This window comes from Zootoca vivipara, chromosome 16 (genome assembly GCF_965207765.1).
Source record: "Zootoca vivipara chromosome 16, rZooViv2.hap1.1, whole genome shotgun sequence".
Taxonomy (NCBI): Eukaryota; Metazoa; Chordata; class Lepidosauria; order Squamata; family Lacertidae; genus Zootoca; species Zootoca vivipara.
Genome location: NC_142599.1, coordinates 18,214,772 through 18,238,058, shown reverse-complemented (window position 1 = coordinate 18,238,058; position 23,287 = coordinate 18,214,772). Strand labels below are relative to the sequence as shown.

The 23,287-nt window shown below is 47.9% G+C and overlaps 1 protein-coding gene across 1 annotated transcript in view; it reads left to right on the top strand.

The window, feature by feature from the left end:
• Positions 1–6,522: 6,522 nt before the first annotated feature.
• The window catches only part of LOC118076189 (uncharacterized), a 32,128-nt gene continuing 15,363 nt past the window's right edge, over positions 6,523–23,287 (top strand). Inside the window, exons 1-13 of the mRNA XM_088659901.1 lie at positions 6,523–6,594; positions 7,668–7,794; positions 8,459–8,562; positions 9,141–9,222; positions 10,024–10,905; positions 12,484–12,538; positions 13,588–13,738; positions 18,241–18,333; positions 18,476–18,588; positions 19,684–19,795; positions 21,185–21,340; positions 22,340–22,558; positions 23,207–23,269. Coding sequence (XP_088516027.1) covers positions 6,523–6,594; positions 7,668–7,794; positions 8,459–8,562; positions 9,141–9,222; positions 10,024–10,905; positions 12,484–12,538; positions 13,588–13,738; positions 18,241–18,333; positions 18,476–18,588; positions 19,684–19,795; positions 21,185–21,340; positions 22,340–22,558; positions 23,207–23,269 — 2,229 coding nt within the window. The remainder of the gene's footprint in view (positions 6,595–7,667; positions 7,795–8,458; positions 8,563–9,140; positions 9,223–10,023; positions 10,906–12,483; positions 12,539–13,587; positions 13,739–18,240; positions 18,334–18,475; positions 18,589–19,683; positions 19,796–21,184; positions 21,341–22,339; positions 22,559–23,206; positions 23,270–23,287) is intronic.

Below are 23,287 nucleotides of genomic sequence, written 5' to 3'. Positions count from 1 at the left end.
TTCAGGTTCTTTTTCTAAAGATGCAGCAACTCCCTAACCCATGTCCCAGGTGGGTCTTAAATTCCAGGGAGAAAGTGCGGTGTCTTGGGGGCGGGGGAGTTAACAAGCCAATAACTTTCCCCAACCCCATTTAGAGTTTTGCATCTTTGGGAGAAGGGTTGGAGGAGCGTTCTGACAACTGTGGTTTAAGTTCTCTCCCATACTGTCAACAGGCAATATTTTGGGTATTTTGTCTTTAAAAGATCAAGTCTCTGGACAGCTTTGAGTTTTGGGGCGTGTACGGCCATTTAATTTTGGTTCTGTAATCAACCCCTTGGTAGAGAAGTCCCCCCTTTGCCATTCTCCAGCTGGTTGTTCTTTTCCAAAAAGGACTTTCCCAGTGCGGCTAGGCTTGGGGAGAGCTGGAGTTGAACCCTGACACACCTCGATGCCATCTTGCTAGTTCCCACCCCCCTCAACTTTGAGATTTTGGCACAGGAGCTGGGTGCAAACCCAGGCAGGGTGGATCCGAAGGCTCCCCCCCCCAATCTATCTGGTTAGAAACAGCACCCTCCTCCTCCTCCATCACACACCCAGAAGGCTGCTCTTTCACACAGCCAGGAAGTCACAACAAACTGCCGAGCCCTGGGTGCTGTCGATTAATGTGACGCTGGTGGCGAGACGCATCTGGGCAGCTCTCTCTCCTTGCGCAAACAGACACCCCTGTGGGCCTCGCTGGCGCCATCTTTGTAGGAAGCACACATGGACACTCCCTCTCCTTGCTTGCTGTCCTCTTCATCAGAGGCCTGGTGACTCTGGAGGATGCAGAGAGCGGAGCTGCCGGGGGGGGGCACTGCCCTCTGCTGCAGTCGAGGGGAAAGTGGGTTTTCCAAGGACAAACGCCTTCATCCCAGATGCCTCACAAGTAGCAAGTCAAAATGTGCTCTCTCTCTGTCTTTCTCAGACATTCTCTCTCCCGCCTTCGTTTGTCATTCAAGGCCAGCCACTGAGCTGCCGGCAAACCCACGTTCTCTGAAATCTGTGCCGCAGAGGCATTGATCCCCTTTTGCCAGCTGTTCTTAAATTGCCCGACTGACTCGCCTTCCTCCCCTGGCCAGAACTTGCACAAGCAGGCTCTCTAGTTTCAGCCCTAGTTCTGGTTTTCCGGGGGGGAGTTCCAGGGAAGTTCTGCCTGGCACCTGGATTTCCACGTCCCTCTTTCAAGCCGGCTGGTTTGCCGATGCCGAAGGCCTGGCTGCCTGGTGTGTTTCCCTGCGAAAGAATGGTGCTTGGGACAAATGTCTCTTACGTCCAATGGGATGGGTGGCTCGTTTTGAGAACTGGACAGGGTCCATAAGGCCTTTTTGCCTTTGGAAAAGATAAACAGAGCCGCCCAGTCCTCTGGCTCACAAAATCACATCTTGTCAGATGCAGGAACCAGCAGATTTCTTGTGGCCAGGCACATTTATGTGGGGCGGCGGGGAGAAAACGAGCAATAACCAACTTCAGGGCTTCACTCTCTGCCCCCAGAATGCAAAGGGGAGGAGGTCTTCGGTCAGGTTACCCCCAAGAGGGATTTCCAAAACCCTTTCCCTCACAGCACCTGTAGGAGCTGATATTTACTCTCTGCGTCTGCAAGTATATATGTATATACATGCACACACACACCTTTGCACAGTATATTTATATATTTATACAAATCTACATAACCTGTGCAAATACACACAAACACAAACACGCATATACACACCGTACAATGTAACTGTAGTGACTGAACATCAGTATGTATGCCAACAGCTGATTTCAGTGTAATTATTTATTTGCTTCTAATTTATATATATTATATATATAAATATATATATATAATTATTTTTGTTTAAATTTATATGGTACATAAAGTAGAGAAGGGGGGGATAATAATGAAGACGGATGTGTGCCTCTGTCTGAATTTTCTTTTTATGGTGCAAATTACATGTACGGTAAATCTTGATTCCTCTTTTCAGGGTAGGTGTCCTCCGTCTTTCTTTCTTAACAAGAAAAAATAAAAGTGTTGAGGTTAGAGGCACCCCATCCATGCTGAGCACCTGTTCATTTCGACGGCTTGCGCAGGAAAGCGGTCTCCAGGGTTGTGCCCCAGACCATTGATTTATATATAACGTTTGCTGCAAAGCCGCAGGCTGAATAGATTCAGCAGGCCGGGTGTGCGCCGGCTTCCTCTTGAGCAAGTTCGTTTCTCCCAGCGGGTGTTTAAAATGAGATACTTCCAAGTGTCCTGCTTGCTCGGCCTCCCCCCAAACCTGTGAGCTCCCAGGTGTTTTGGACTACTCCTGGGGAAGGCTGATCCATATCCAGTGTGGGGGAGCTTTGGCCCTCCAGATGTTGCTGAAATGCAATTCCCATCGTCCCCAGCCATGGGCCATGCTTGCTGGATCTGATGCGAGTTTGGGGAGCCAAAGGTTCCCCCTTACCCAAATCTAGAAGAAGTAACTATCCTTTTCTAAAGAAAACAACACATTTCCTGTTCCTGAAAATTCCCATCGAGCCAAAACAGTAGCTTCTGGTGTTCCTCCTGTGTTTTACTTGAAAAAAAAATTACTCAAGGTACTACCACTTTTGGGGTGCTTCTTATAGATTTGTTTCCCCTCGCTCCTGTATGCTGGCGGGGGGTGGGAATGTAAATGTGTCCGTCTGAATTTTTATTTTTTAAAAGTCAAAACCTGCTGCAGCAGTGTTGCCAAAGTCCACCACGAACTGCTGTTTTAAATATATAAAAACGTATATATAGATAACGTTTCGATCGAGTCAGCATTATGTCTTCGACAAGGGTAGTTTTTCTTAGGTAACAACGACGACATGCAGCAAAATGCCTGGGCAGAAGCGAAAGAAGTTTGATGCCATTCTTGAAAATCTGGTGTGTGGGTGTGTGTGTGTGTGTGTGTGTAGAACAGTTGTACTACAAATGAATTGAGAGAGACTTTTAATCTGGATAAATTATTTCTTTCAAACACACTTTTTGAAAATTGACGTTCCCCTGTTCATATATACAGCCTAGCGTGGAGGCAGTTTTGTGAGTTCTGGGGCTGCGGACGGTGGTCGTGTTTTTCCAGAATCGAAAGGGGAAACGACAGAGCCGTTGTTCCACCGACGTGGGCACAGAAACTTTTTTTTTTGCACATCCATTACCTGTACGAGTGTGGCATGGTTTGTTTTTAATGCTTGAAAAACCCACCAACCTATTTGGCCTGAAGTCATAGTGGGACAGGAAAGGATATCTCCCTCCAGGGATTAGATTACATTTCTTCAGCTCCTTTTACTTTCTGCAGCTGGAGACAGTTCTGCAATGTGGAGGTCTCGTCCCCCCCCTTTTTTCCAGACAGCTAATGCACCATCTTCAGAAATGGGAATGGCTTGCTGGAGAATTAAAACAGATCCGTTGCATTGTGAGGACCTGCTTTCCAATAGTTGCGGGCGGTGGGTGTCTGGCTTTTTGCCAGGCTGACTCTTTCCCCTTCCACAAACTAGCATTTTCCCATAATACTTCCAAGCCAATGTGATCCAGTCTGCTGGACCGCCTCAGATGTGATTATTCCGGACGAGCTTTTCCTAACCTGGTTTCCTCCCAGTGTTTTGGACCACAGCTCCCATCAGCCCCCAATATCACTTCGCCATGCTGGCTGGGGCTGATGGGAGTTGTAGTCTAAAACATCTGGAAAGCACCAGGTAAGAGGGGGGAGGTTGCTGAAGACACCTGGGTGCCCCTCTTCCTAAGATGCTCTTTTACCTAGAGACGGAACAACCGAGCAAGCAGTGGTTTTCAACTCTTTGTACACTCTTTCTCAGTTCAGTTTTTAATGCTGTAAAAAATAAAAGACGCAGGGGTTTCTTGCTTTGCTTTTGTTTTCACTTTAAAGGCCTAATTCAGTTTCATTTTTTTAAAAAATAAAACGGACTGGGAATCACAGCTCTTTCTAATGCCTTATTGTCTGTGCTTACTTGACTGTGAGTCTTAGCAAAGCAGTGTGTCACTTTCCCTCGTATCTTCAACTCGGCGGTAACAAGGTCTCGTTGCCGTTTAAATAAATGAAACCTGACAAGTGCAGGCTAGGCTCCTCAGGCGTCGGCACCTGAATGTCCAGGGATTGGAGCAGGAAAGGGACATCCCATTCCCAAAGCAGAATATACTGCTCAACAGACCAAGCCAAAGAGCTGAGCATTGGGCCCGAACCCTGAGCAAATGGCGGCTTGACTAGAGATGGCACAACTCCACCGTCTGCCTTTAAGAAATAAAACAGGGAGAACATGGGAAGAAATGTTAAAATGCCATGCTCTGTAAGAGTGTTATATTGCAGGGGAAATGTCATACCGCTTGTATGTGAACACTGGCTGGGATGTTTGTGGGCTTCCATTCCTTTCCTTTGAACACACTTCCTGGCATCACTGGAGAAGGTGCAGAAATGTCCTCGGAAGCTTTGCAGCCAGGCACGGCACCCAAATTTGGGGGGTTTGATCGCAGCAGGGGAGTCACTCGGCAAAGCAGCCCCTTTAACCAAGCGCCTCTTCCTGCCCTCCCTGCATGACGACGACACTTAACAAGAGCACCGTCTTCCTGGCCGTCTTCCTGGCCTTTCCTACTTTTGTCCCACCAGAGGATTTTAATGTCATCCTACTGTTGGGAAAGATTGAGGGTGTTGGGAAAGATTGAGGGCACTAGGAGAAGGGGACGACAGAGGACAAGATGGTTGGACAGTGTTCTCGAAGCTACGAACATGAGTTTGACCAAACTGCGGGAGGCAGTGCAAGACGAGTGCCTGGCGTGCTATGGTCCATGGGGTCACGAAGAGTCGGACACGACTAAACGACTAAACAACAACAACAACAACTGTAAATGCTGTTTGTAATACTTTCGAACAAATATTATTGTGAGTGATCCCTCTTTGCTTACACGGTAATAATAATAAACAATGGATTCAGGAGTTTTAAACCTTAAACTGTGCTGAGTCAGACCCATCGCTTCTGCCCAAAGGTGGGGGATAATATAGTTAGGGAGGTTGGGCTGTTTCTTGGTTTGGAAGCAGCATTGGGAAGCTCTGTAGTTGCTGGACTACAACTCCCATCACCCCTCTTAACCATTGGCTGTGCTAACAGGCCAATGGGGAGTCAAAAAGCATCCAGGGGGCCACCAGTTCCTCATCCCCGGCTTGGAGAACCATTGCCTGATAGCTGAGAATATCACCATTAGTGGTGAATGTGTAAACACAAAAGTTCAGGGGCTCAAGGGACTCTGTTCATCTACCTGCGAGGTCCGTTGGCTTTGGAAGGAACAACACACTGCATGTGCTCAGAGGCATGCTGCTTTGTATTATAACTTCCCATTTTCCCATCTGGATTTGGCAAAAGCTTCTGGGTCTTGGATCTTGGTCGAATTAAGTTGCAGGTGGTAATGTGTGTGTGGGGGGGGTGCTACCCAGTGCCTGAGGGCCTTGATTAGCTGGAAATATGGGTAGGAAAGGCCTCTGAAGACACACACACACCAATTTTCTTTGAAGCCAAAAGAAGCACCATGAAGCCCAGCCTAATCACAATGATAGGCAGTGAACTGTTTCTTAAGGAAACTTCACTGCATCCCTGCAATTGCCTGAGTGGCCCCTTATCATTCCAGTGGATTCCAGGGCAGCTTGTTTGCTTCTCCACTAGCAGCTGAAGCTAGGGGGCTCCACCCCATGTACCAGTTCCTCCAACCTGTGATGGGCATCACAGCTTCTAGAGCTGTCTCTGCAACCTACTAGTGCCCTCCAATTGGTTTTGGACTGTGGCGTGCTAGTTGGTTGTAGTCCAAAACAGCTGGAAGGCACCAGGTTGGAGAAACGGCTGTGTCAGGGGAAGGCAGTTTCTCTCGGGCTCCATCCATCGCCACCAGTTTTGAAAAAAGGGTGTAGTGAATGCAGTCAGGCTTTGGGGTTTGCCAATAGCTTTTGCCAGAGGCATCTGTTATTTAAAGGGTTTTTCCCTTGCCTAGTATTAGATTTTGATTATGGACCATTTTAGTGGGGTGCTTTTAAAACTATTTTGTTTTCTTTTTATCCTGCCCTCCATTGTGGAACTGAAGGTGGTGCACATTTATTTATAAAATACATTCATCCTACAATTGCATTAGAAAAAAAACCAAAGCAGTGTACAACACATACACACACACACAAAATCACATAAAAAGTGTGATTGCAGATCATCAACCAGCTGTTAGAGGTGTTTTTCTTAATTTTCAGCATAAGCCTGGCAGCATAAAAAAAACACGTTTGAAGGCTATTCGGAAGGCGCACCTCCTGAATCTCTTGGAAGAGCATTCCAGAGGCCCCGGGCCAATGACACTAAAGGCTTGGTTTTGTGTCAATGTCAAATGAATCTCACCAATTTGGGGGATGACAAGTGAAGCGTTACCTGGGACCTTTTCCTTTTGCAGGGGCCTTGATCTTCTATGAAGGCCTGTGCAGGACTCAAATGAAATAAACACAGTCTGTGCAGCAACCACCATTCATTTCAGGGCTCATGGCCTCCCTTTTCAGGCCCCTGCAGTTGGTGGCGGTGGTGCAACAGGAAGGAGCCAAGTACTTGTGGCAGGTGTGCGTGTGCAGGACTTCTGGTCTCCACCTACACAAAAATCCCTTGCGCTGTGGTTAAACCACTGAGCCTAGGGCTTGCTGATCAGAAGGTCGGCGGTTCGAATCCCTGTGACGGGGTGAGCTCCTGTTGCTTGGTCCCAGCTCCTGCCAACCTAGCAGTTCGAAAGCACGTCAAAATGCAAGTAGATAAATAGGAACCGCTACAGCGGGAAGGTAAACGGCGTTTCCATGTGCTGTTCTGGTTTGCCAGAAGCGGCTTTGTCATGCTGGCCACATGACCTGGAAGCTATACGCCGGCTCCCTCGGCCAATAATGCGAGATGAGCGCGCAACCCCAGAGTCGGACACGACTGGACCTAATGGTCAGGGGTCCCTTTACGGTACCTTTACCTTTTACATTGCATTATAGCTGTAAAAAGGTTCAGATGGGAGGTGCGCTTGCAAAATGGTTGTGGTCCCAGGAGAAAGCTGGGTGGAGTTATAAGACCAACAGTGCCCCCTTGTGGCGCATTTGCCCCTTTATTTACAGATCATAGTTGACGCTTGGATCTAGCTGTCGCTTGGATCTAGCCTTATACTCATGGGCGTAGCCAGGATTTTTGTTAGGCAGCCAAAGATTTCTTTTAGGAGCTTTTTTAAAGGAGATCCCGCCACCTCAAGTAGTCGTTGCGATTTTTTGGGAGGTGGAAAGTCACGGGTTAAAAAGACGACATTACGGGAAGCAAGCTTCCGTATGGCGAGGGGGAAGGCAGGCATCTGCTAGGGGGTAGTAATTGAGAACTTTCAATACTTTTTGTGGATCTGCCTGCCCCCCTCCCTTGGCTATGCCCATGCTTACAGCCTTGCTTTCCCTTAATGCTAAAGATTCGGGGGGTTGCCGTGGAGAAACGATGTGCACTTGCACAATGGCACCCTTTACCATTAATGCCTGCGCTACACTCCCCCCCACCCCGGCCCCAATGGTGGGTCTCTGCAGCGCGACTGAGACGCACCCCCGCTGCCTTCCCGCCGCCTCTTGCAACTTTCCGCCCAGCCGCGTTGTTTGGCAACGGGCACGACTCCCCACCAATAGGAGCGCTCCGGCCGCCCAGCGTTCCATGGTTGCCTGGCAACCCTGGCCGGGGACGTTCCACGGTTGCAGAGGCGGCTCCACGCTGGGGCGCAGCGGAGGGATGTTCGGCGCGGCCTCGGGGCCACGGGTGAGTCGTGATCGCCCGGCTGGGGAGTGATGCGGAGCCCCGAGCTGCCGTGAGTGACCCTCGGACGGAGCCCGGAGCTTCCACCCGGCCCACACTTCCTCCCAAGGAGGAGCCCCGCAGGCAGAAACTTTTATTCAACTCCATCGCGCAGGAGGAAAGAGCGAGACTTCCGCCCCATCGCCCCCATAAAGTTGAAAACTCTAGTTCGTTTGGGAGCCCGGTTTATACTTTTGCACAGACGTAGTCAGATGCCATTTGACGGGGCTTTGCAATAAGAGCATCGGATGAGCTCTGCAGCTGGATCATGGCACCAGCATCCTGTTCTCACAGGGACTGCCCACATGCCTCCTGGAAGAGGGGCCGAGGACAACAGCATTCTCCCCACTTGTGATCGGCAGCAACTTCATTTCCTAGGATTCTTTGGCAGGCTGCTTAAAGCAGCACGATACGGGGCCTTGTTTTAAACACCTGACTTTACTGGTAATTTTAATGTCTTATTTCATGTAGAGGTGTTAATGATTAAGCAGTACATTAATCCTGATCAATAAAATAAAAATAAACAAATCTGTCCCCCCAGCGCCTGGATGTTGGGTTGCTTTGTAGCGCCAAGGGAGCCTCATTGCCCCTGTGGGCCCAGATTCATTGCCTTTTGTCCCCTTCCTAGGAGTGATAAAAATGGCTTCCGTTCCTGAGAGACCAGGACCTTGGTTGAAGGATCATTGTGATTACCTGCTAGATTCTATTGATGCTCAACTCAGCCAACTCCAGGTAAGTAGGTAGGGAAGGGATGGGCTTTTCTGGAGTTGTTTGTTGGGCAATGCTGGGTTTACTGAAAGATACCCTGGATTATAAAGGGAGACTTTTCCAAGGTGAGACCTATTATCCATGGCAGTCCCGGTGCTGTCCTGCTGATTCCTGCACTTAGCTCAGTGGGTAGAGCATCCGCTTTGCATGCAGAAGGTCCCAGCTTCAATCCCTGGCTTCTCCAAGTAGGACTGAGAGTGTCCCTTTGCCTGAAATCCTGGAAGAGCTGCTGCCAGTCAGTGTAGACAGCATTGAGCTAGATGGACCAGCTGGTCTGACTCCATATAAGACCGCCTTCTGTGATAGGCGAGGGGCCATTGCTCAGTGGCAGAGCATCTGCTTTGCATGCAGAAGGTCTCAGGTTCAATCCCTGGCTGGGAATAACCCTGGTCTGAAACCCTGGAGAGCTGCTGCCAGTCAGTGCAGACAATACTCAACAAGATGGGCCAGTGGTCTCACACAGTATAAGGCATCTTCTTGCATCGCTCCCTATCCAAGACCAACAAAATAAATGTGTTTTTCCTCTCCACCCCTATGTTCAGGAACCCAGCGGAATAATCAAGGGCAGCAATGACAGTGGGAAGGCTTCTCTCAAGAAAACTGGGGGCACTAATGCCACGGCAGGTAAGACCTACCCTCTCCGCAGGCTGACCTTTAACCATGTCCTAAGCCTCTTTTCCTCAGTCTTCCCTTCTGCAAACTGGGCACAATTTACTTATTGGTCTGTATGTCTTAGATGTAAGACTTAAGCCATGGAGAGACCTGGTCACAAATCCCCATTCAGTGATGAAGGCCAGCTTCCTTTCAGTCTAGTCTACCTGGCAGGGTTGGTTTGAGGATAAAATAGGAAAACCTTGTGATTCACCAAGTTCAGCTCTTGGGAGGAAGGGTGTGGGGTGGGAGGGCAGTGTATATGTAAGTAGTCTGGCCTGTGTAGGACATTCAAATTTGGAAAATAACCCATTGAAACGCTAAAATAATCTGCATTGGAGGGAGGAGAAAACCCCCATCACGTTGAATTTTTTTGCTGCCAGGCCAGACAACAATTATGGTAGCCTGGATCGGTGCCTTCTTCTGCCTCCCTGCTGCAAAGAGTTTCTGCATCAGACAGAGTTTCATTTTACCGATGAAGATAATCATACCCTTTGAATGAAGCATTGTGCATCAATAAACGGACGTTTCATTTCTGGTCCTGAATCTGTGGGGTTTTTGGTCACTGGCTGTGCTCTGCTCCTTCACCTGCTGGGCAAATCTGAACCCTGGTTAGATGGCCAAATAAACAAGCTCCATTCACTTCGTGGCCCTGGCAAGATCTTCTACCGGAGTAGAAACTTGCCTCCTTGCTGGGAGAGATTTCGCAGGTATGAATTCTGATCCAGGCGGAAGCTCACTGCTCTCTCTCCATTTGCTTTCTCCTCCGTGCAGATCTGGGCGGATGCTCTGGGGTCAGGGACAGAGAGCCCTCTCCGGGGGAAGACCCGTCCTCTTGGGAAGAGGATTGTGCCTGGTGGCCTGTGTGTTTCCTCGACTTGGGGGCCGCCCTAGGAGACAGGAGCAGATCGGACTCTGTTTGCACGGAAGACTTTGCGGCCAAGTTTAACGAGGTCCTGGTGGATCCCCTGCCCGGCTCTAAAGAGGAGAGCAGCGCCTTGGCTCTTGACTCGGGGCCTCTAAAACGCGCTGCTCGAAATCCGGTTAATACTTCTTCGCCTTTTGCGGACTGCGAAGCGGCCTCGGATTCTCTCTCGGTAGATTCAGCAAGAAAGCGAGGAATCGCCCAGTTGCCTAAGGGAGGGTCTGAGGAGGAATGGGACCAGGAGAAGGATTTGGCCGGCAGATCGAGAGATGCTCCACTGTTGTGTATTCCGTGCAGAATTAAGAGCGCAGAGTCTCTAGGAGAGCAGGTCTCATGGCTTAGTCGGAAGTGGTCCATGGATGAGACATGGAAGAGGGTTTTTCAGCTCAGGCCTCTGAGTTCTGGGGAGGGGTCTCTGGGCTCGGAGATCTCTCCACGAAGCATCTTCCTGGGGCCACAGCAGGAGCAAAGGGGTTCAGAGGACTCCTTTGAGTGGGTTCAGGATGCTCACGAAAATACAGAGAGCCCGTTGCTCCTTGAAGACTTGAGGCCTTCTCAGCTGCTCCCAGCGTTTAACGTAACAACTGTTTTGGATGGTGGGTCCCCATCTGTAGGGACAGCGGGATGCGGTCACCCCGAGGAGCGGTCCAGCTGCTCAAGGGGTTCGTTGGATGTGGCCTGCCCGTGCACCATCAGAGCATCTTTGGTACCCTCTAATGAAGAGGATGGAGGTAGATCAAAAACCCTTTTGTGTCTTTATCCACAGGGAGCCTGGGGCTCTGGTAAAACGCAGAGGCTGGCTCTGTCCGGGATCGGCATGGACAGTGGTGCCACTCGGGCTCCTGTGTATTCCCATAAGTCTCCAGGCTCAGCCAGTGGGATGCAGAAAGGAAAGGATGCCCATTGCACAGATGGGCATAATGAGGCTCTGGAATCAAAGGAGTGTGAGTTGGAGCAGGATCGTTCCCTTGCATCATTTAGGTTAGGGTTGGGGAGCCTGTGTCCCTCCAGATATTGTAGGACTCCAAATCCCATCAGACCCAGCAGCTAGAATGGTCAGGAATGATGGGAGTTGTAGTCCAACAATACCCGCATGGCCTCAGCCGTGATTTGTGTGTGTGTGTGTTTTAAGGGTTCTGCCATTTTTATAACAACTCTGGTTGTTATAACAAATCAGGTCACTCTGCCTTTTAACTAATGAGGGGAAACTGAGGCTGAAAGTGTTGGGTGACATGAGCAGCACCACAGAGTGTCTGTGGCAGACGAGGGAATCGAACTCAGGTCCGGCTGCGATAAGAGCCAACATTTTCATGCTCTTTGTGTGCCCAAGATTTGTGGTTCCAAGGATGATTTGATAAGCTAGCTGCTGTTTTACGGCCAATCCACATTAGCAATTTATGTCTGTACTCTGCTGATGCAATAATCCAGAACGGGTTTGGGGTTGTTTTTTCTGCAGGAGAGAGAAGGTGTGAGAATGCATGCCTAAACTTTAGTTTGAGAGTGGATTGGCAAAGTGACATTGTCATCTGGCTCCACTGGTGGTTTGAGGGAAAGAATCTGCTGTATTGATCTTGAATCTTCTGTTCACAACCTTCTGTTGTGATGTTTATATTCCACCATTCCTGCAAGCAGCTCTCAAGCTGGCGTAGATGGCTCTATGTCCTCCATTTTATCCTCGCAACAACCCTGTAGAGTAGGCTGAGGCACAGTGACTAGCCCAAAGTCACCCAGTGGACTTTGTGGCTGTTTGAGGGTTATTGAACCTGGGTCTCCCAGGGCCTCATCCGACACCCTAGCCCAGGAGTGCAGGCTCCACAGCCCTCCACATCTGGCTGGACTGCGTTTGCCATTCCTCTGACTGTTATCCATACCAGCTAGAGCTGATGGGAGCTGGGAGCTCAGCAGCACCCAGAAGCCCCCAGGACCCTCACTCATGCTCTGACCACTGCACTGTACTACTCTGGGTAAATTAATCCTCTGAAAAGAGAGAGAGAGAGAGCATTTCTTAGGACTCTCATAGCCAGGCCACTTTGAAACTTCTCTGACGCGTTCCTTTCGGTCCTCTCTTTAGGTGGCAGTTTGGGGGCTCAGCACCATGAGCCCCATTCTGGGCTGAGCAAGGGCTGGATAGAGCCCTTTCAGGGCAAATGTGGGGCAGGTGAGGTTACCTGGAGCCAGGAAGGGCTGTTTCAGTATTTGCATTAGCGGAAAATGCTGGATTTGGGGCTGGGGGATACAAGGTGGTGCTTTCCCTCTCCCCGTTGTGTCTGAAAACCTGGGACCAAGTGCTTTTCTTGTCTTCTGAACAGCCACCGGCCTCAGTGTCGAGAAGAGCCTCTTGCCGCCGCAGCGGGATTTGCTGAGGTAAATATATTGATGAGCCTTGGGCTATTGAGATTGTTTGTTGTTGTTTAGTCGTTTAGTCGTGTCTGACTCTTCGTGACCCCATGGACCATAGCACGCCAGGCACTCCTGTCTTGCACTGCCTCCCGCAGTTTGGTCAAACTCATGTTCGTAGCTTCGAGAACACTGTCCAACCATCTTGTCCTCTGTCGTCCCCTTCTCCTAGTGCCCTCAATCTTTCCCAACATCAGGGTCTTTTCCAAGGATTCTTCTCTTCTCATGAGGTGGCCAAAGTATTGGAGCCTCAGCTTCACGATCTGTCCTTCCAGGGAGCACTCAGGGCTGATTTCCTCAAGAATGGATAGGTTTGATCTTCTTGCAGTCCATGGCACTCTCAAGAGTCTCAAGAAGGGCTATTGAGATAAAGGTGGCCAAATATGTCCATTTTAGGGTCTTTCTCAGTTTCTCGTTTTTCCAGCCTCGAGTTCAGTTCTTCCCATTTCCACATCTTGTGAAACTGAACTTTCACTTTGTTAAATCGTTTCTTCTGGAGACCAAGGCACTAGCCCTCATGGTGGCGAAAGCCTACGGACGATGCCTGCTGGGATCGCAAAAGGTGGGGAGGTGGCTGGATAAGTTGCTGGCAGCTGGGGGCAGGAGGACTTCAGTATCCCTGCTCCTCCCGCAAACTAGCGAAACCTTAATAAATTACGCAAATGTGTGCCCAATTTGCATGATTCACGCAGGTCACAGAACCCGCCTTTTCTCAATGCAGGAATTTAAACGGTGTGCGTAAATAAAACACGGAGCAAAGAAGCCTTACCTATATAACCTTTCAGGCAGTAGGAAATAAAGTGGCGTTTATTAAGCATCCTTGCAGTGCATGCTGGCCAGGAGTGTGTGTCCATCTTACCTGCTGGGCCCAAATCCTCCCACCTGGGGTTCTGAGCTCTGGATAAATCACACAACAAATGTTGTGGCCCTTAATTCTGCTTTCACTCTCTGGTGTGCTTTCTGGGGCAAGGCAGGAAGGTGACCACAGTGCTCCTTGCTCTTCTGTGGCCTTTCAGGTCCCCCGGTTGCAGTGATGGAGGCAGCAAAGAGGAAGATGAGGAGTTTGCCGGGTTATGTGGGGCCAGCGAGTCATGGACGTGGGATCCGAGCAGAGGATCAGAACCTGGTCGGAAGAGAGCTGAGCTAGGAGGCTACAGAAACTTTGAGGTAACTCCTGGTAGATGCAGAACATCACAGAGGTGGAAGGGGCTCTCTACTGAGGTATGTGCAGCTGGGAAGGGAGAGGTGTGACGAAAAACTTGGTTTTGCTGGACAGATTGGAACAATAAGTGTTTCTTTTTTCTTTCTTTCCCTGCCAGCATATGGTTAATGAACAGCAGCCTCTGATTGGCCGTGGTCCCAGGAGGGAGACCATAAAAGGAGAGGATTTGAGGAGAGACAGTGAGTTAAGGGGTTAGGAGTTAAGAGAGTAAGAGGGTTGGAATTGAGGGAGACAGGTTAGGAGACAGGTTGAGGTATAAAGAGTGAATAATAATAATAATAATAATAATAATAATAATAATAATAATAATAATTTATTTATACCCCGCCCATCTGGCTGGGCTTCCCCAGCCACTCTGGGTGGCTTCCAACAGAATATTAAAATACAATAATCTATTAAACATTAAAAGCTTCCCTAAACAGGGCTGCCTTCAGATGTCTTCTAAAAGTCTGGTACAGTGGTGCCTCGCTTAACGAATGCCCTGCTTAACGAAATTTCCGCTTAACGAAAGGATTTTTCGAGCAGAGGTTGCCTCGCTAGACAAATTCGTTTTATGAAAAATTCATCTAGCGAATCGCGGTTTCCCATAGGAATGCATTGAAATCCAATTAATGCGTTCCTATGGGCAAAAAATTTTTTTAAAAAAAAATTCAATTCATTCCTATGGGATTCGCTAGACGAATTTTTCGTTATAAGAAAAGACCCGTGGAACAAATTAAATTCGTCTAGCGAGGCACCACTGTAGTTGTTTTTTCTCTTCGACATCTGATGGGAGGGCGTTCCACAGGGCGGGTGCCACTACCGAGAAGGCCCTCTGCCTGGTTCCCTGTAACTTGGCTTCTCGCAGCGAGGGAACCGCCAGAAGGCCCTCGGAACTGGACCTCAGTGTCTGGGCAGAACGATGGGGGTGGAGACGCTCCTTCAGGTATACTGGGTATACTGAGAGAAAGAGTTGGTTCTGGACAAACAACTTCTGCTCTGAGCGTATTGTGAAGGACAGAGTGTGGTGTCCTGTAGAAGGAATAGACCAGAATTTTACTGGGAGGCAGAGGTTGAGCCAGGAAAAGTAGGAACTGGAAAGGAACAGCCTACTTGGGACTCAAATCTAGTCTGGAGGGGAGAGATTCTTCTAAGGAAAAGAAGAAACTCCCAAGCTCAGAGAGAGGGTGTGGAGAGCCCTTTCGTCTATTACTTAAAGTACCTCAGGAGCAGGATTGTTAAACAGGGTGGATAACTGAAAGAACATATCAACGTATAAAGGAACCAAACCTATAACGCAAAACAACTGAGGACGAATCTCACTGTATTCCTGAAGTAACCTAAGTTTAATCCATTTGTGTTATATACTATCTTGCCTTAAATAAATCTTTATTGTTTATTTAAAGAAAACCTGTCTGAGACTCCAACTTACTAGTTATCCCCTCACAAAGGTCCACTGCAGGATACTCTGGGCTAGAATTCTAAGAGGGAAGGAAAAGAAACCTTCGGGTAAAGGGTTGTTCAGTAAGGTGAGGGCAATTTATCTGAGTGCGAGCGGGCCCAACGACGTGAGGGGAAAAAGTGTTGACGCGCCCATCCCAAGAGGTGGGTCTGCTCTGGGCTACGGTGGACGACGGGGATCGCTCGTCCTGAGCGACCCAATTGCTGCGAGGAGGCGGCAAGGGAGTGCGGGCAAAGCACCTTCTCTAAAAAATCCAAAAGGAAAATTCGGGTTCCGAAGGGTCCAGTGTGTCGGAGAATGCTCTCTAGGTGCCCCCAAAGCCCCAGAGGGAGTCGTGGGAGCTCTGAGATTGAGCGTAGACATAAGTCATGATCGAGACCTCACAGCAAATTGACTCAAGAGCCGCCGTTAAAGCAGCGACTTCTCTATAAGTAAAAGGAATTTGGACAAGGTAAAAAAAAAATCTAAAAATATTGAATAAGAATATATTAATTGGATCCACGCCAGGGAGGTAAAGAGGAGGAGGTTCCCCCTCCTCCACCGCCAGAAGCAGGTATCGATCTGCATGGAATAAAATCTGCAGGGTCTAAGAGAATAATAAATAAAATTCCCGCTAATGATTTTTCTTTTTAAGCAGTCCGGTGGATGAATCGAATTAACATTGTGATTTGAGCCAATACTGGATGCATAAGTTTAAGACTTTATAGTTCTTTTCCGGCAAGCTTGCCAAACTGCAAATGAGTTTTAGACATTGGGGTGGTAAGAGAAGACGTGAACTTTGTGGATTGTCGATCTTAATACTTTAAGGAACATATTAATTTCCTTTGGCCCTTTTTATGAACTAAAAAGAGACAGACACCGTATGTATGGATTTAAAATTTAATTATTAAATCGGGACTAGCTTGGAAATATTTTTAGAGCACGTCATAAATGTGCAGTTAAATATTTTATTATTGTTGTTGTTAATATTATTTGGGTCCGATAGAGACCAGAAAGAATTTGAAGGTGGGGTAATAACCCCACCCCGAACCTTGTGCATGTAATTTGGATTTATTGGTGGGCTTTTTGAAGAAGCAGAAGAAAAGGGAAAGGGAGACTTGGTACAAAAAGATCTTCCAAGAAGTACAAGTTGGAGGTAAGAGAGACCAATACTGAGCCAAGAGAAGATTAAAGAAGATATTGAAGCAGTGAAATTGCTTCATGAACAGGCTCTGGATGAGACAGTGGTTTTGGAATTAAATAAAGACTTGGTTCTTCGACTGAGAGGCGTTCCAGAGGATGTGACGTTGGAATTAAGTGAAAAAATAATAAAAGAATTTGCGAACCTGATTGAGTTGAAAGAAGAATTTTTTAGCATGGCAGTGGATAAAATTTCCCACATAAAATCTAGATATGCTAAGCAAAAAAAACTGCCGGGCAACTGTTTGGTGTGTTTTTTAATTTGAAGAGAGTTAAGGATACAGATACACCACCAGAAAAACATCCAGATTGATGAGCAGAAAAAAATAATTTTGAAAGATATCCCGATGAAATTGTTACAGAAAACAGTAAATTATAAATATTTGACGGGTGCACTGAGATATAACAAAATTCCTTATCGCTGAGAATATCCTGAAGGAGTATATTTTACACATAAAGGAAGAAAATAGGGACGCAGGTGGCGCTGTGGTCTTGCCAATCAGAAGGTTGGTGGTTCGAATCCCCGTGACAGGGTGAGTTCCTGTTGCTCTGTCCCAGCTCCTGCCAACCTAGCAGTTTGAAAGCACGCCAGTACAAGTGGATAAATAGGTATATGCTTTAGATATGCTTTAAATCTATACAGTCAGTGCCAAACATCAAGATAGGAACATGAGAAGAGCCTGCTGGATGAGGCCAATGGCCTGTCTAATCCAGCATCCTGTTCTTACAGGGACGCGGATGGTGCTGCGGTCTAAACCACTGAGCCTCTTTGGGCTTGCCGAATGGAAGGTAAGCGGTTCGAATCCCTACGATGGGGGTGAGCTCCCATTGCTCTGTCCCAGCTCCTGCCAACCTAGCAGTTTGAAAGCACGCCAGTACAAGTGGATAAATAGGTACTGCTGTGGCGGAAAGGTAAACGGCGTTTCCGTGCGCTCTGGTTTCCGTCATGGTGTCCCGTTGTGCTAGAAGCGGTTTAGTCATGCTGGCCACATGACCCAGAAAAGCTGTCTGTGGACAAATGCCGTCTCCCTCGGCCTGAAAGCGAGATGAGCGCCACACCCCATAGTCACCTTGGACTGGACTTAACCATCCAGGGGTCCTTTACCTTTGCCTAAAGGAAGAAAATAAAGATGTTGGGATCCCAATGAAGCAGACCAATTCTGGAGAAAATAATGGAAAATAATTAGCAGGAGAAAGGGCGTTTGGTTTGGAAGAAGAAGAATCAACAAAGGTTGAGACGAGAGACAAATAAATAAAGAAAAAGATGGCATTGAAAATCTTAACTTGGAATGTAAATGGACTTAATAATAAAACCCAATGGAACAAGATTGAACATGTGGTAAAAAAAATTAAATTTTGAAGTGATTCGCCTCCAGGAAATACATGTTGCGAAGAAACACAGAAGGGTTTTGATTAATAAAACATTGGGAAAGGACTTTGTAGCCTCTGGTGTAATAAAGAAGAGAGGAGTGGTAATGTATTTAAACCCAAACTGGATCCAAAGCAACTATTTGAAGACGAGCTAGGAAGAATATTGATAATTCAGAAAACATCACAAGGAGAAAAAAAATATTGCTAATAGGTGTGATGATAAAAATCAGTTTAAGGAACTGCAGAAAGAGGAGGAAGGAAGTCAAGTTTTGAAATGTTAAAATGACTGGAGGGCGCTGAGTTGGGTAAGACTGCAAAGTACGGACGAAGTACGGATGAAGGTGTGATCAAAAGAAACCCAACATTTAGGGCGGGACTTATGGGTTTGCTTGCTTTTTGTAGGACAGGCAAACTGGCTTAAAAACAATAATGATAAAAAAAGCCTTTGTCCAACAGGAGTTGGAATTGGAAGAAGAAAAATTGTCGCAGAAAAGGGCCCAGATCCGTGAAGCTGACATGTCCCTGCAGAGCGTCCTCCAGCAGAAAAAGGTACAGGGCCAAAACTTTAGTGGGAGGGAGTCCCACAGGCAAAGGACATGGTCTAACCACTGCACAGCCTGCTCTAAACTACCCATGACCTGGAGGTTGGACGGCAGAGGAGCGAAACCCACGACTTTCCTCCTCTTTCTAGCATGTCGCCCTGGAGCTGGAGACTTTTCGGGAGGCCCTGGAGAAGAGCCAGAGGGAGGCGAAGAAACTGCAACTGCACATGGAAGAGAAGCGGAGCCAAGCGGATCAAGCCAGGTATGTGGGGCAGGGGTGGCTAGGGCAGGGCTATAGCTAATGAGGTTTGGGGTCGGGTCTAGCTGGGGTCTCAGACCCGGGTGAAGCCTCTAGAGGGGCGCCACTGAGGCTCCCAGCTTGCCAGGTAGGGAGGGGGCTTCCTCCAAGTACGGGCCCAGAGTCCAGCTGCTGACTCCAGAGTCCAGCTGCTGAGCACTGGAGGGGTGCTGATCTGCAAGTGGAAGCAGGAAAACCTGGAAAGCGATCCTCCTTCCCCTTTCCCCCCTTTCTGTTTTTGGAACTGTGTGCGAAAGAGAAATCCTGGAGAAGGTTGCTCTCCGAGCAAAAGTTGAGGACGTGAAGTTTTGTTGCTTTCATGTTTTGCTTCCTTCAAAGAAGATAGGGGGCGGCAAAGGGGGAGAAATAAACAGCACCCTGGAAAACAGGGTGGGAAGTCGATAAAAATCAAAAGAAAAGCTTATTATGTATTGGAGTGTACACGTGAAACTTTTGAAATTTAATAGAAGATAACTTGCGGGGGGGGAGTGGGGAACCATTGACTCCCCCCCAAAACCTCAGTGATCACGTAGAGGTGTAAGGAGTCAAGAGTCAATAAGGGACCACGAGGGTCATCCAGGCTCTGCAATGCAGGAATCTTCTCCTTGTTTCAGTTGTTATGGTTATCCTTGCCATTATTAATTTCCTGTGTCGGGTCTTGAAGTGGTTTCACAATCAAAGCCCTATATGAGACAGTTGCATCTGTTAAAATAGAGCCAGTGTGGTGTAGTGGTTAAGAGCGGTGGACTCGTAATCTGGTGAACCGGGTTCGCTTCCCCGCTCCTCCACATGCAGCTGCTGGGTGACCTTGGGCTAGTCACACTTCTCTGAAGTCTCTCAGCCCCACTCACCTCACAGAGTGTTTGTGGTGGGGGAGGAAGGGAAAGGAGAATGTTAGCCGCTTTGGGAGTCCTAAAGAAGAAATCATTAGAAAGGTACTTCAGAATGCTGAGCCCTCTTCTGTTGCTGACCTGAGGCCACAAGGTCCTTCTCCCTCCCCACCTCTCCTTCCCACCCCTGGCATTTCCCCCACCTGACCTGCTGCTCTCTGTGACTCAGGGCTGATCTGTTGCTGCTGGAGTACAAGCGGGAAGCCTGCTTGAGGGACTTGCTGGCGCTGGGGCAGGAGCTGAGCATGCTGAGGAGCCAGCATGGGGCTGCCCAGGCAGATGTGAGTAGCAAGGCTTGCAAAGCCTCTTCCATCGGCATCAAGCAAAGACACAATTCAAGTATTCGGACTGCTCCTTGTGGGAATCTCTTTAGCGAGGGTTGGGAAGCTTTCTTCCAGCCTGAGGGCCGTGCTTCTTCAAGGGCAGCTTTCTGGAGGGGGCCTGGTGCCAAGGGGCGGGGCCAAAGGCAAAACCGGGCGGGGCCTTGGCTGTGCCCATACCTGTTCTGCAGTGTGTGGCAGTCGAGCCATGCAGATGTTTCTGTGCACGCCATTCTTAATGCAAGCAAACAAGAGCATCGTTGGTACACTTGCCTGTTTACTGTACGGCTTTTTCAGCAGGGAGTGTTTTCCATCTTCTTCTTCTTTGGCGATCACTCGTAGCCGAGTAAGATTGTCTTCCATAAACATGGTTTTAACAGGGAGTCCGTAAGTGGAATAATAATAATAATAATAATAATAATAATAATAATAATAATAATAATAATAATAATAATAATAATTTATTATTTATACCCCGCCCATCTGGCCGGGTTCCCCCAGCCACTCTGGGCGGCTTCCAACAAAACAGAAATTCTAAAATACAGAAATCCATCAAACATTAAAATACAGAAATCCATTAAACATTGGAAGGCAATTCTGGATCCACACGCCCTTCCACAGTGGAGACATAGATTTCCTGATCACGGTGAGGGTTTGCCAAGCATGCCTTCCTCTTAGCACATTTCTCCCTTTCGTCCTGAGTTTGAGCGTCTTCAAAGCCCATGACACCTTTGGTAAAGGCTGTTCTCCAGTTGGAGCGCTCGCAGGCCAGTTTTCCCCAGTCGTCGGTGTTATACTACATTTTTAAAGATTTGCCTTGAGAGAATCTTTGAATCTCTTTTGTTGGCCACCAGCATTTTTAAGATCGGAATAGAGTACAGTGGTACCTCTACTTACGAATAACTCTACTTACGAATGTTTCTACTGTACTTACAAATGGAGCTCCGTCCGCCATCTTGGATGCGGTTTAGATAGGATTTTTTTCTACTTACGAATTTTTAGATAGGGTTGCTTCTACTTACGATTTTTTTCTATGGGATTCGACTTACAATTTTTTTTTGACTTACAAATGTGCGTTCGGAACGCATTAAATTCGTAAGTAGAGGTACCACTGTAGTTGCTTCAGAAGATGATAATCAGGCATCCGCAAAACATGACCAGTCCAACGAAGTTGATGTTGCTTCAACATTGGGGGGTGTGGGTTGTCCCATAAGTCCAGTTTCACCAGTGAGAAAGCCACCACAAGCCTGCAACGTCCAGCCAGGCTGTGGGTAAGCCTAGCCAGTTTGTGGACCTGAATACCCTTAGCAGGCAACGGGCCTCTTGAACTCTTGCTGTCTCCTCCAACAGGTGTCTCGGTTAGCCACTGAGAGGGCGGAGCTGAAGTTGCAGGTGAGCCAACTGGAAGGCAAGCTGTCTTCTTTGAAGCATCAGCTGAATTCCTCTACAGTAGAGCTTGCCTCTGTGAAGGAAACCCCAGGGCAAGGAGCAGAACCACTGCAGGAGGTAGGAACGCTTGGCAGGCTCTGGGCTCATGCCATTGGACCTTGGCAGCCATCTTTAAGGCCCAGTCACCGGGGTTGCTAAGCTAGGGTTGCCATACGTCTGGAATTTCCCAGGCATATTCAAAATACTGCAGTCGGAAGCAGTATTTCCAGGCGGAAACCCTCAAAATGTCCGGGAAATCTGGACCTATGGCAACCTATGTCGGACATGTCGTTTTGGGCGTTTTCCCTTAAAAATAGCCCAAAACAATATGGTTGCAACCTGATTTTTTTTAAAAAAAATAAATTGTAATAAATTAAAGTAATTTGTTTTTATTTGTAATAATTTGGAAAACTAATAAAAACAAATTGAAGGAAAAATAGCTCAAACTGAGCTTTTTTGGCAAAATAAAAAAAATTCCTTCAGTAGCACCTTAAAGACCAACTAAGTTTATATTTTGGTATGAGCTTTCGTGTGCATGCACACTTCTTCAGATGTGTGTATCTGAAGAAGTGTGCATGCACACGAAAGCTCATACCAAAATATAAACTTAGTTGGTCTTTAAGGTGCTACTGAAGGAATTTTTTTATTTTGCTTCGACTCAGACCAACACGGCTACCTACCTGTAACTTTTTTGGCAAAGTTGTTGAGTTTTTCTTTTGGGGGGGGAGGGGGACTATTTTGAGCTATTTTAAAGGAAATCCCCCCCCCCCCAAAAATCAACACTTCTGACATGGGTTGCCATACATCCGGGTTTCCCCAGATATTTTTAGCAGTTTTCAGAAATTCCGCCCAGGCGCTATTTCCAACAGGCAAATCCTGGCTATATCTGGGAAATCCCGGGCGTATGGCAGCCCTATGGTTGGCTATGCATCTGGGGAAGGGCGGCAGCTGCGTAAATCGCCCCCCCCCCCCGGTCTTATCTGCCATGTGTCAATCTTCCCAGGGGTGTTCAGCACCAGCTTTGCGGCCTGCTCACACCAAGAGAGGCCACTGTTGTGTGACTTCCTCCAAGCACAGGTAGCTGCAGGAGCCAGTGAGGCAGGCGTGCGGCGGGTGCAGGGACTGGAGCGGAGGATCTCGGCTCTGCAAGCAAGCCTTGGGGAGAAGGAGCTGGAGCTCTCGAGGCTGCGCCAGACCATCTCTGCCTTGGAGGCTGAAAAGGCGTCTTGGAGCGTCACTGCGGAGAGCCTGGCAGAAGAGCACAAGAAGCAGCTGGGCTCGTTGCAGCAACAGAAGGTGGCTTTTTTGTGACTTTCTTGGCTCAGTCTAACTATGGAACTCCCTGCTGCAGGAGGCGCGCTTTGCCATAGAAAGTAATGCAAAACGGATTAATCCGTTCCAGACTTTTAAAAACAACCCCTAAAACACCAAATTAACATGAATTTTACTATCTAACGAGACCATTGGTCTGTAAAATAAAAGCAATAATCAATGTACTGTACTATTAAAATAAATAAGGCAGTATTGTAGATGATAAAAATTAAAATTATTTTTTTCTTACCTGCACTGATGATAGTCATTGTTTGGATCGGGGGGGGGGGGGCTTTTATCCACTTCCACAGTCACAAAAACAAATGAATCGAAAAAGCCTAAAAACCACACAAAATAAATAGCAAAAACAAAAGCATGGAACTTAATCCGTTCCGGAAGTCGGTTTGACTTCTGAAATGTTCGAAAACCAAGGCACAGCTTCTGATTGGCGGAGGCGCCCTGGAAACAATAACCAACAGCCGCATCAGACGTTCGGCTTCCGAAAAACGTTCAAAAACCGGAACACTTGAGAATCAAGGTACCACTGTAGATGCAAAAGGGCAGTACCGCCACCTGTGCGTTGGGGAACCTCTCACTAGAAAGCTGTGAAGGCATTTTTCTGTTCACCTGCAGGAGGAAGAACTTACGCAGCTGCGGGAAGAGTTGGAGGGCAAAAAGCAGCAAGCCCTGCGAGAGGTAGGCACGGCAGCTCCC